Here is a 13671-nt window from a genome sequence, read left to right as displayed (position 1 = left end):
AAGGTCCCTCTATTGGATCAATGTCTGTTTAAAAAACATGTCGGCCGGGTAAGGTGGCTCATGCCTGCAATCCCAGCACTTTGGGAGGTCGAGGCTGGCGGACCATGAGGTCAGAAGTTCAAGATCAGCCTGGCCGATATGGTGAAACCCTGTCTCTACTAAAAATACGAAGATTAGCCGGGCATGGTGGCACGCACCTGTAGTCCCAGCTACTTGGGAAGCTGAGGCAGAATCGCTTGAACCCGGAAGGCGGAGGTTGCAGTGAGCCAAGATCGTGCCACTGTACTACAGCCTGCGCGACAGAGTGAGACTCTCTCTCAAAAAAAAATCATGTAAACAGGAGCATCTGACCTTTGTTGAAGGCCCAGCTGTGACCCTCAAGAAAAGCTGGACACAAATGCAGAGAGGGCGAGGGGAGCATACTCGGGCCTGGGTGTCCGTGGGACTGTGCAGAAGAGCAAGCTGAGTTCCGGTCCCAGCTCTGCCACTAGCCAGCTGTGTGTCCCTGGGGGACATGTCTCTTCCCATGCCTCAGTTTCCCCATTTATACCATGAAGTGGTGGAATGAGATCATCGCTAAGGCTCTGCCCTGTATCACTTCCTATACAGGGAAGTGTAGGGAGCCACTACTGGGGGTAAATGGCAGACAAAAAGCAGCTAGGAGGTTTCAACACTCCAGGGAAACCTGAATTTGCCCCTGAAAGGTGTCATAATGTTGACAGGGTGCTAATCATAATCACTACTTACTTGCCGAGAAAAAAGCATACTGTATATATAGAAATATATTGAATGTATAGTTATATATACACACACTTTCTCATTTAGGTTTTCCCATATTCTATGAAGGTACATATGATTATACTCCTATTTTACAGATGAGGACAATCAAGGCTCAGAGAGGTGAAGTTGCTTGGCTGATATTCTACAGCAAGTAAGTGACTGGAGCTCAGGCAGGTCGACCCACAAAGCGCCAGCTCTGAACTGCTGTTTGCTCTACTGCCTTCCTTATAAATCCAGATATGCCTAAATAGTCACTGGACTTGGTGTTTAAACCTAACATGAAAAAAAGGCAATACAATTGGCATGCACTGGTAGCTGTCATAAGCCAATCCTTATTTTACAAAATATTCTCTTAGAATGATATAATTTTGAGAACTGGAAATGAGACAAGAGAATTTAGTTGCAATCACTCAAAAAAAAAAAAAAAAAGTAAGTATCTTTGCCAAGATGCTTACTTTGTTCAACCAATGAAGAAGTGAAACTTAACAAATGGGAAAATAATTACGTTTGCCTAAAATTACATCTTTTGTGCACACCAGAGAGCTGACATGCGTTTCAATTACCTGCCAAAGAAAGACGAATGGGTAGGTCTACAAGATTGCATTACAGAGCGATAGCGCTGAAGAACACCTCTCCTGATTGATCTGAATCCTGGTGGGATTTGTCTGAGTGGATCTGAATAACTCACTTTAATTTCTTGCTTTCCCCTGGATGGCGCTGGGATCTGCTCAAAGTGAGTGGGCACGGCAGGCACCGCTCGTTTCTGGGTTTTCCAGAAACACTCAGCTGCTGAAGATCACGGTATCGATGAGAGGTTCCTCTAGTCGTTTTAGCTAATCACCCTGCTAATGGCCACACTGGCCCGCCTCAAGGAACGCCCAGCCCTGTTCCTCACGGATGCTCCTCATATGGCCCCTCTCTGCACCTCCGTTTCTTCCTCATCACACAAAGAAGTTGCTCTGGATGGTTTCTGAAGCCCCTCTGACAGCCACAGAAAATTTCAACACATGACCCGGTTTCTTAAAAAACTAAATGGTCTGTAAAAAGCGGGGGGTTATAATAGATGAAAGAGACTAAAGAGACACTTCAAGCAGATGCAATGGGTGGACTTTGTGTGGCTTTTCCAACAAATCATCTGTGAAGACATCTTTGAGATGATCCGAGGATCCACACTGACTGGGAAATTAAAAGATATTAAGAATTGTTAAATGTTTTAGGTGTGATAATAATACTGTGGTTATATTTTTAAAAAGTCCTTATCCAGAAGAAATGCATACCGCAGTATTTATAGAATGAGATGAGATCATGTCTAGGAGCTGCTTTAAAACACTACAGCAAAAAAAGGGGGGATGGGGTGAGTAAAGATGAAAGAAGATTGGCAATATGTTGATAATGATTGAAACGGGGTATTGGGCACATGGGGGTTCATTATGCTGTTCTCTCTACTTTAGAGTCTGTTTGAACATTTCTATAATCAAAACCAAAAACAGCTGGGTGCACTGGTGCATGTGTGTAGTCCCAGCTACTCAGGAGGCTGAGGTGGGAGGACTGCTTGGGTCCAGGAGTTCAAGGCTGCAGTATGCTATGAACGCATCTGTGGATAGCACTGCACTCGAGCCAGGGCAACATAGTGAGAACCTTTCTCTACAAAAAACACCAAAACCCCCACAACAATGCAAAGATCCTCAGAATACTAATACTAACTTAACCCCAACCACCCATAATTTTATAAGCCTTTTAGAGTCATGTGGGAAGACAGAATAGGTCAGGGAAGTGCGATTATCCCTAAGGATCCATGGGGGATTGGTTCCAGGATCCCTTGAGGATACCAAAATCCCCCAATGACCAAGTCCTTGATATAAAATGGGATAGTATTTGCCTATCAACTATACACATCCTCCCATACAGGGTAAATCATCTCTAGATTTCTTATAATGTATAATACAATGTCAGTAGTTGTTATACTTGATTGTTTAGGAAATAATGACAAGAAGAAAAAAAGTCTGTACATATTTGGTACAGACACAATCATCCATTTTTTTCCTGAATATTTTCAGTCTTCAGTTGGTTGAATCAACAGACGTGGAACCCATGGAGATGGAGGGCTGATGGTGATGCACCTGAGAAAAAACATTCCAGATAGGTTGACACTAATGTTTTCACAGAGAAGTGTTTTCAATTGGCTCTTCTTTCCTTTATCTGGAACATCATACTTGCATTCCTTTTGATGTATTATATTGCATAAAACAACATCCCCGGGTCTAAATTTTATCAGCTAGAAAGAATATACATCAAAATACCTACCTTGAAATTGAGTAAATTTAATGGTCCCCATTCTCTCCCCATTCCGGAACACAACTTGACCCTAAAAACGAAACAAACGAGAATAAAAGAGAAATGCCACATTAGCCCAAACGCGACTGATGTCACAGCAATTCATTAACTGTACAATGAGATTATTAATACTGGAGGAAAAATAGATTCCCACTGGACCACAGATGACAATCAAACTAATTGTTTTTAAATTGGTTGTGACTTTATCTGGTTAATTTGAGGAGCACAAAATCAATAATGGAACTAACACATGTGAATTGAAGCCAAGATAAGCATCATCATGATCACCATGACTATTTATTAAATACCCACGTGTCCTGTGCTATAATGAGGATGAAGTCTTCTAGGGTGCTGGAAAGATGAGAGCAAAGGTGAGGCTCTTGGGGCCCAGCCCAGACTCTGCTCCCTGTGCTCCACCTACAAAGATGTGGGGTGTTGCTGAGTCTGTTTGGCTTGAGGACCAGAAGGGTGCTAGAGGTCTGTTGGTATTTCTTATTAGGAACAGAGAATGTTTTTCTAAGTTTTTCCTGAATGGTGACGTCAGTCCCAATTATAACTGAGCTATGGTGCAGCGAAAAACTAAGCTTCTTGAGCCAGCAAGACCTGACTGGTGTCACAGGCAGCTGAGCGCCCCTCATTAGGGACCTTGGGTGCTAAACATAGCGTCATCTTTTGCATCTGCCCTGCTGGCTTCCAAATGCTTGGCTAAAAAACCCAAGAATTTAAAGAGGGGATGTCATATCTTCTTTCCGATTTATGGTCCACCTAAAATTCTGCAACTATATGAGGAAATTGACACATACTATATTACTGAATCTTTATGACAAATGTAAGTGATAAGGGGATGACCCCCATTTTGCAGATCAAGAAATTGAAACTGAGAGAGGTTATGAACTTCACACAAGGTCATTGTAAGTGAGGCTGCTGGGATTCAAAGCAGGTTTGATTTTAATGTCTATGCTATTTCACTGTAGCATTGTTGCCCTTGATCCAGAAATAAGTTTCTTCCTGTTTTTCCAGTATTGTGAAATTAGGAAAAGAAGTGATTTTAAAGGTATCTTGCTTTTCCCTCACTGTTATGCTCTTGTATCATCAGGCAACAGAACAGAAGATACTCTGGGTGCCACCGAAGTCTTGGGAGAAAGCCCCAGGAAGCATTTTTCCTTAGGCAGAAACCTAAAGACTGAAGCCCTGCAGCTTCCAGAATAAAGGGGGCTCAATCAACCTGTTCTTAGAATGAGAAACACCTTCAAGGCCACTTTGACACCTTTTTGAAATCCTGAAGACAACTGTGAGTAGTATCAGTTTGAAATGAACACCCACCGAATTCTATATGCAGGTGATAGTAAGCAACTCCCTGGAGTGTGAAAACACTTCAACCAAGGTGAGACAGGAGCTGTGATTTTTATTTCTAGGGACAATTGAAAATCACAGAACACCTTCTAAAAGGATCACTTTTATGTAAATGGACCACTTTGCCTGGGTGGGAAAGATTGTTCACAAGGAGAAATTTTTTTTTTGTCTGATGAGATGGAGATCTAATTTACCAATCTCCTGCCAAGCTTTGAAGATTTCCAAAGGTGTCTAGATTTAAAATGTGCACAAATTCTGCAGACTCTTTATTAGTGAAATTGTAAAGCGTATGGAATGGTATTCAAAGCTTCCATAGAATGATGCGGGAGTCAGGGTGAGAAGAGCCTCCCTTTACTTTGTGAACAAAACTAGTCCATCTTTGAAGTAAGATCCATCATACTTTATTTTACTAAAAATAACTATTTTTTTACTAACAGGAACTCCTCCCATCTCCTTAATTTCTCAGGTGGTGCAGTGGAAGTAGGCCAGCGTCTGTGTCTCATAAACTGCGTTCAGTCCCGTCTCAGGCGAGTTCCAGAACATCTCTGAATTATGGACCAAGCACAGGTCGTGGTATAGGACAGGTGCTCAGCAAATGGCAGTAGTAATTGTTATTTAAACGCGTTTAATAGCAGGGAGCTGAAATCAAAAGATGTTAAGCGCCAGAGAGCTTTCCAGTCCTTGGGCAAGAGTTTCAACTCTCATGTGATTCCAGCTGGCAAAGTGGAAACCACTGGGCCCCCAGCCACAATGTCTTCACCTCCCAGAATCATCAGCGCCCAAATGACTGACTTCCCAAGCTACAAGAGCCACTGTGCGTTCTGCCTACCGAGGAGAGAAAGAGGAAGGCGTTTGTGACGGGAGTGACCAAGTGCTGATGGAGACAGATGTGTAACTGGCAATGTTGAGGGTCTGTGTCAGGGTTACCATGGCATCTGTTGGGTTTGACTGACGAAACTAACTCTGTTACCCTGAGTATCACCACTCAAGATATAGGACAGGGGACCACTGTGCCAGCCAAGGTGGCCTTGACAATACTGGGCATGAGGGAGGCCACAGGCCAGTCAGGTGGTTCTCAAGAAATTCTACCCAATAGGTGTCCCCTAAATTAAAAGGCGGTCAATTTACAACATTCCAAAAATATTTACCTACTGCTTGCCGAATACCCTTCTAGGGACTGATGCCTGCTCTTGGAGAGCTTTCTATTTGATTAGGAGGGATAGCAGAAACAAGTCCACCAATGATTAAGAAATTTCAGTTAGTGGTGAATGCTGTGAGGAAGATCAAAAGGGTGATGAGAGAGGGAAGCCACTTTTTTATTTTTTATTTTTTTTGAAACAGGGGTTCGCTCTGTCGCCCACATTGGACTGCAGTGGTGCGATCTCGGCTTATGGTAGCCTCCACCTCCTGGGCTCAGGCGATCCTCCTGCCTCAGCCTGGGATTATGGGCACACACATCATTACACCCAGCAAATTTACTAGGGGAGCTGCTTTAGTTGGGTAGTTAGGGAAGACTCCACTTAAGATGTTATATGAGAGCTGAGACCTATCTGGAAAGCAGGAAATATTCCAGCCAGAGGGAAAAGCCAGGGCCAAGACCCTCAGGTGGGGAAGAGCTTGGAATGTTCAAGGAACAGAAAGGGCCAGCATGACCAGAGCGCAGTGAGGGAGGCAGGGTGGTGGCAGATGTATAGGTGGACAGAGGCCAGGTCACAATCCACCCAGAGACCATGACAAAGGGTCTGGACATGACTCTAAATGCAATGAACAGCCATGAGGGTAGGGAGGTGAAGTGGAGCAGCCTGTGATATGATTTCAGGTTGGAAAAGATCTCACTGGCTCTGGGGTAGAGAATGGATGGTCACGTGGCAAATGTGGAAGCAGAGCTCTGGAGGCTCTGGCTCAGTAATCCAGGTGTGAGACAATGGTGGCTTCAGAGAGGCTGGTGGCCGGACTCGGTCCCTCCCCAGCTCAGAGTGCGTGGCAAAGGCAGCTAAGCACCGTGCCCTGAGCAGCGCCTGTCTTCCATTCTACTCCTCTTATCCTGTGTGGTGGACGCCAGGGGTGTGCCCGGACACCTCGCTCAGGATGGAGCCCCTCTTTCCCAGCTGCTAGCATCTGGCTACTCTTGGGATGCCTTGCACCCAGTTAGAGCTGTGTTAGTTCAGGTTATGCCCCCTCCCTGGGGGCAGCCTGCAGCTAATGGTTAGTGTGAAGTTTCATGGATCTAGCGCTGCTGACTCAATTTGGGACAGTCGAGAAGAACCATGGGATCCAGAGGTCCCCTGGGATTGGCTGAGCTCATGATTGCAACTGCATCACATTCTGACTTCTCCTGCAGCCCAACGCTGCTTGGCTTCCTCCCTTCCAGCTTCTGTTCCTGAAAACATTTCTTGATGAACTTCCTGTATGAAAATCTTTGTCTCAGAGCCTGTTTCCTGGGTAACCCAGTCTCAGACACCCTGTCATCAAAGGTCCCTGGGGCTGGCTCTTTCTTGTCACCTGAAGGAACTGAGCAACAGGGCAGGGTGGGAACAAATGAGGCAATGCCACCACTAGACGGTTTCAGAGCCATCGTGGTCTGTGGTTTAGCCAGGGAAGCCAGGCCAGCTTTGGTTCGCACACCCTAGCTCCAGCTGGGATTTTTTTTCTTTTTTTTGGTTTCCCTCCCACAAAGGTTGTGCTTCTCCCTGCACATGTGGTCTTTATATAGAGATAAATGTCATGACTCTCCTCAAACTTTTTTCTTGTACAGTTCCAGTGCTGTAACTGAGAATCATCACATTAATTCGAGATCAATCCACGTGATGAGTTAAATTCTAAAGCAAGGGAGTTTGGTAACTCTGGCCGGGGTGGTGGCTGATACCTGTCTGGTGACTCACAGTTCACATTCAATCTTCTACACTCTCTGTGTGGCAGGGACTGGAAGCCCCGAAACCACATTTCCCAGAATCCCTTGCCAGCTGGTTTCCATTTAGGGTGTGCTGATGAGAAGCAGTCATGGGAGACTAGAAAGAACACAGAAGCATGCATGAGGGGAAAGCTTTTTTTTTCCCTCTGCTCTGGTTGCAGCAAGGGGAGCTATGAGTGACTGCAGGTGTCTGTAGGGCCCAGTAGCTTCTGATTCCTGAACTTCTGGAGTGTGGGGGCCCTTGGCTGTGTGCTCCGTGGCCAGAGATGGGTCCCAAAAGTAGCATAAACAGCAGCAGCAGCAGCCTCGGAGGCCTGTGCCTGGGCTTTGCCTCCATTATTTCATTTGTATTCCAAATCTGTTCTGGGGTCATTCTTATAAACTCCGTGGAAGTTAGAGTCCATTATCAATCAGCATCCAGTGGAGAAAACAGAAACCACTTCAGGCATTTCAGGGGCAATGGCAACACCATTTTCCTTTCAGTTCTTCCTGCCTGAGGGGCATGGCAATTTTCCAGAGAATTCTATCTGCAGTAATAGCATCTACTTTTTTCCTCCACCATCCCCTCCAAAAAAGTTGTAACCAGTTCCCCATATGAAATCTCCCTCTGAAAAGCCTGAAGTGGTTTCTGTTTTCTCTACTGGATGCTGATTGATAATAGATTCTAACTTCCAAGGAGTTTATAAGAATGACCCCAGAACAGATTTGGAATACAAATAAAATCACAGAGGGAAAGTTCCAAGTGGATAATTTATAAGAATTTTTTTCCCCTTGAAAGAGATGTGGCTAATGTCAAAGAAAGCAGTCTGTTTCATAAAAGTCAATCCAAACTAACAGTTCAGGTTTAATTGGGAGCCATAAAGCTGCATTTTCTTTTTCGGCGAAATCTTCAGAATGTAGCAGATAACATATGGACAAAAACCTGAGTTATGGCATCGGCCAACAAGAGTAAATACTGCCATCCATGCGAGCTCGGATGGTCACTGAGTGTTTCTGAGCATCAGTTCTTCTACTTGAAAAACAGTAAGAACAATGCAAATTTCTCAGGATTGTTTCTGGGAATTAAAGAAGATAATTATGAAATGAGAACAGCCAGGGATGGTGCACAGTAAGAGGTAACTGATCGTAAAGAGTAACTGTTATTGTAATTTCTTGAGTTAGCAAAATCCCTTTTTTTTTTTTTTTTTGAGACAGGGTATTGCTCTGTTGCCCAGGCTAGAGAGCAGTGGTACAATCATAGATTAATGAAACCTTGAGCTCCTGGGCTCAAGCGATCCTTCCACCTCAGCCTCCCAAGTAGCTGGGACCACGTGTGCTTGTCATAGCCAGCTAATTTTTAAAACAATTTTTTTGTTGTTGAGATAGGGGTCTCACTATGTTGCCCAGGCAAGTCCCAAACTCCTGACCTCAAATGATCATCCCACCTTGGTTCTTCTGCAAATGCTGGGACTATAGTTGTGAGCTACTGCACCCGGCTGCAAAATCCCATCTGATGTCAGTTCAGAATCCCCAGAAAAGTCAGTGGGGAGTAAAATGGACATTAAGGATTCCAGAAGCCAGTAGTATTTAACAGCCTCCTCTTAGAAAAATGAATTCTGTTTTCATTGTTCATCTTTAATGCTTAACTCCTAAGCATGAGTAAAATCCACTCCAACAAGTTTGTGAGTCTTATAGGTGAAGCCTTTTGTTGGGGCATCTTTTTTTTCCTTTAATTTCACAGTAGAAGGCAGAGATACCCTCCCCGGGAACATGATCGGGTGTAGGGTCAGAGAGGCAAGAAGGTTGGAGCTTTGATGCTTTGGCCAGTGTTATAGGCAATGCCTGGGCAGGGGCCTGAAGCTACTCTGAGTGAAGACTCGCTGGGCTCAGCCTAATATTCTGGAGCCCTGGGCCCACCGAGGGACACAGTTTCTGCAGATTATAGTGTACTTAGGGAAGGATTTTCTTCCTGAATATGACTCTAGACTGCACTTTTGTCTCTGGGCTGTTGAGTTTGCCTTTGGGAGGTGTGAGCATGCATGCTCACTAAGGATTTGCCTTGTGCTGGGAGAAATAAGATCTGTCCTGACACATCACACTGGCAGCAAAGTGTCTAAGTTAATGGAAGTTGAAGGGTGTTAGGGCTCTGAAAACAATACCCAAAATGAAGGCCTCAGAAGTCTCCTCCGAAGCCAGAGTTTTTCTCTGACCTTCTCCTGGCCTCCTGTCTCTCAGCCCCTTGCTCCCCTGAGGCCAGCCACAGAAACTAGAATCCCTCTTCCCCAAGGTGGGTCAGAGAAATCAGGACCCCTTTTCTCTAAAGCCAGCCATAAAACATAAAAATATTACTCTAGTGTTCCCTCCAAGTTTCTGTGTAAAAATTAGCTATGAAGAAATTATGTGACTTATCTTACTTGACTATAAGTCATAAGACCCCCATTTCAGAGGGAGCCCTGCCCCACACCCAGGAGGAGGAATGTGTGCTCAGAGAGGTCAAGTGAGTCTAGACAGACAGGCCTGGCTGGCTTTCTCCACTTGGTCTATCAGCATTGGGTCATAGTCTTTTAGTCCAATCACCTTTTTTTTTTTTTTTAGATGGAGTCTCGCTTTGTCATCCAGGCTGGAGTGCAGTGGTGTGATCTTGGCTCACTGCAGCCTCTGCCTCCTGGATTCAAGCAATTCTCCTGCCTCAGACTCCTGAGTAGCTGGGACTACAGGTGCATGCTGCCATGTGTGGCTAAGTTTTTGTATTTTTTTTAGTAGAGACAGGTTTTACCATGTTGGCCAGCATGGTCTTGATCTCCTGACCTTGTGATCTGCCCGCCTCGGCCTCCCAAATTGCTGGGATTACAGGCATAAGCCACTGCACCCAGCCTTCCAGTCACCTTTCTACATGGCTGTCCATACTTTATTGAACTAAGCATAAAAATGGACAATTTCCCCTGTATCTCTGGGTCTTCATTCTGAAGGCTCCCATGAATATACATTAAATAAATGTGTATGCCTTTTCTCCAATTAATCTGCCTTTTGCAAGTTGATTTTTCAGTGAATCTTCAGAGAGACAAGGGGAAAGCTCTCCTTAGGCTTCTACTCTTTGTAGGGTCCCATAGGGACCCTGGTTAGTTCTGTTGGAGGGGGCAGCACATCGATGTCTGTGTAGATGATCCAAGCCCATTGTGGACTGTTCTGCTGCCATCCCTCCTCTCAGGACAGCACTGGTCTCAGAGAAACAATGCAGACTTTGAGAAAATACTGGAGTTAAGTTGCTTGTCAGGTGTTACATAAAGAGTAGAGATCTGCATGATGCAGGCCTGAAGGAGAAGGTGCCCTCTGTTTCCACAGGGATGGCAGGATGTAAAAGAGAGAGACAAATAATTGAGTACATCCACCCACATGTTCTGTAAAGGTTAAAAAATATTCTTTTTTTCTATATGTCCCCTTGAGCTATAAGAGAGGCCATATTTTGTATACAATTTAAAATATTTTCCTACACCAAAAGTTCTTTTGTTAGACCCAAGCCTTCAGAAATGTTTGATGCACTCATAGAATCTAGAGCAGTAGGTTTGCAGGGAAGTGAGAGAAGGACCAGAATGGGAGGTGGGGTCTGTTTCACTGCCAGTCTTCGGCAGATGGGCAGTAAGGATGCAGGGGCATCTTTCTGAGGGACCATAACCAGACAGCCCAGAGGGTGCAAGTAGTGACCATCCACAAAGCATGTGGTGGCCTAAGGTGGGCTGTGTGCCATGGAGGGGAGCAGGGACCCAGAGAAGATGGCTGGGTGGATGGCCCAGGAAGGGTGGAGCAACTCCCTCTCTTTCCTTCCACTTGTTATAATGAGATAGTCAGGCTTGTTTAGAACAGCAAACTATCAGGCGTGAATGAATGTTTAAGAAGTAGAGGAAGAGTGGAGTAAATTTTAATAGACACATGATGAAATATTAGCATACATGCATTCAATCAGCAAGTCCTATTGGGCTCCGATGATGTGCCAGGCAGGCACCAGATTAAACAGTGAGCAAACATGGTCCTAGATTGCATGAAGTGTAGGTTCTGGTGGGAGAGAGAGACAATAAGCAATAAACACAAGAATAAACAGAGGATCACAAACTGTGATCAGTGACATAAAGGTAAAGAACAGGGTGCCAAGAGAGAAAACTACAGGAAGACCCTAATTTAGACTAGGGGCCAAGGAGGGCCTTTCAAGGAAGGCGGCGTTTGCACTGAAACCTGAAGGAGTTGGCTCAGCCGATAGCGAGAGGGAGAACATCCTGGAAAGAGGAAATTCCAAGTGCAAAGGTCCCGAGGCAGGAAAGGGATTGAGAAATCAGAGGACCTCAAACAGTGCGGGCAAAGCTGTTAGCAGTCATTGAAGAGGAGCTGAGAGAGAAATGTGATGGCAAGGTGGACGGGTGCAAGGCCATGCAGAACCTTCAGCCATGCCAAGGATGCTGAGCTTTATTTTGAATGCAAGAGGAGCCACTGAAGGGTTTTAATGAGGGGGTGGCTTGACCTAAGCATTATATTATAAAAGTTATAAAAGGTTGGAACAAGCGATATTGCTAGTTGTTCACCAAATTCATTTCCTTTTCCTCCTAGGCACATGGCCAGACTACGTTTTCCAGGTTCCCTGATGGTTGGGTGCAGCCATATGACTTTTTAATACTTTACATATATTTATACTTTCTAATACTTTACCTATATTCTATAATAAATGGGTATTATTTTAATAACAAGAAAACTTTATTAAAAACTTAAAAAAAAAGATGTTGTAGGAGGCACATTTTACGGGCAAACATAGCAACATCATCAGCAATAAACTAATACTCCCTCTTGAAATAGATTTTTTTTTTTACTGACTAATAATTTTACTGATTAATGTTTTAACCAATGGAATGTGGGTGGAGTGACATGGTACTCCAGGCCTGGCCCAAGAAAACCTCTCACAGGATCCGGATCCTTCATGCTTCCTCGTTTTCCCCCTCTGTCAACCAGATTGATAGGATCTGTTAGAGAACCCTGAGGCCTAAGGAACAGTGGGGACACGAGCCTAACAGTGGGGACATGAGCCTAAGGAGCCTGGGGCCATGAATGATCATGTGGAAAGGCTGTCTACCAACCAGAAGCACCTCCTTTTGACTTTGTGTAACAGATAAATAAAATTTTACTGTGTTAGTCCTCCAAGATTCTCAGATAACCTGATTACAGCAGCTAGTGTTATTTATCCTAACTAATACAATAATGGATAATAACGGATAATAATAAAAAAAGACAGGATAAAAATTGTATATACAATATACTCACAATTATGTAAAAACTACCCCCACAAAGTAAAAATGTTAACACTGGTTGGTCCTGGGTAGTGAGATTATGGCTTTTTCTTCTTTTACTTTTTAATACTTTACCTATATTCTATAATAAATGGGTATTATTTTAATAACAAGAAAACTTTATTAAAAACTTTTTTTAAAAAGATGTTATAGGAGGCACATTTTACAGGCAAAAATTTTTTTTACTAATTATTTCACTAATAATTTTACTGATTAATTTTTTTACTGTTTTATCTGTGCAAACATAAGCACATTTCCCCCTCAAATTCGAATAACAAAGAGAGTAACGAACAAGGAATCAGAAGATACAGATTCAGGCTGAACTTGGCCATGTTCTGGGAAAGGAAGTTGGGGCAAGCGCCTTTTCATCTCTGTTCCCAGGCTTCCCTCTGCAAAGCGTGCAGAGATAATATTGTGCAAACTACTTTTAGCTTTGCTGAAACATTTGTGTATGTTAAGATTTTTTTCCTCTGAGGTTCTCCTTTATTAATAGATTCTCAACAACACACTCAATGGAATGAGGACTTTGCCTAGGGTCACATAACTAGTAGGGAAAAGAACTGGGACTCACCTCACTTGTGTCAGCTTCAAGCTCATGCTCCTAACAATACGCTGCCCTCCCTCCTCTTTGCAAGAAGCAGTCATTGATCAGAAAATGATTTCTCTGCAGGGGACTGGAGTAAGTACCAAGTGACCTTGGGCTTGGGGATGGTGTGTGGGTACAGCAGGAGTAGGCAGAGGAGGAAAGATAGGTAGTCAGGGATGTGTTGGTAAATGTTTGACAGCTGGCTTTTTGGGGGAAAAAAAAAGAGCTCTGATTTGTAGTGTTTGCCAATTTCCATGGTGTAAATACACCCACCATGGTGGATTTCAAGCTATCAATGATTTAACAGCTGGCTCACAAATTCCTGATAATTTAACAACTGGCTCTCAGCGTTCTCTGGAGCCTGCAGGAGCTGGTTCCAGCATACTCATAACCAGCCAGTT

At 44.0% G+C, this 13671-nt stretch overlaps 1 protein-coding gene across 1 annotated transcript in view; it reads right to left on the bottom strand.

Annotated features, from left to right (window-relative positions):
* The window catches only part of GABBR2 (gamma-aminobutyric acid type B receptor subunit 2), a 425235-nt gene that overhangs the window by 127676 nt on the left and 283888 nt on the right, over nt 1-13671 (bottom strand). Inside the window, exon 8 of the mRNA XM_012475766.3 lies at nt 3085-3145. Coding sequence (XP_012331189.2) covers nt 3085-3145 — 61 coding nt within the window. The remainder of the gene's footprint in view (nt 1-3084; nt 3146-13671) is intronic.

Source organism: Aotus nancymaae, unplaced genomic scaffold (assembly GCF_030222135.1).
Source record: "Aotus nancymaae isolate 86718 unplaced genomic scaffold, 86718_ANA_hifiasm-v0.15.2.pri h1tg000003l, whole genome shotgun sequence".
NCBI lineage: Eukaryota > Metazoa > Chordata > Mammalia > Primates > Aotidae > Aotus > Aotus nancymaae.
The sequence above is the reverse complement of the archived record's forward strand: the minus strand, read 5'-3'. Positions and strand labels throughout refer to the sequence as shown.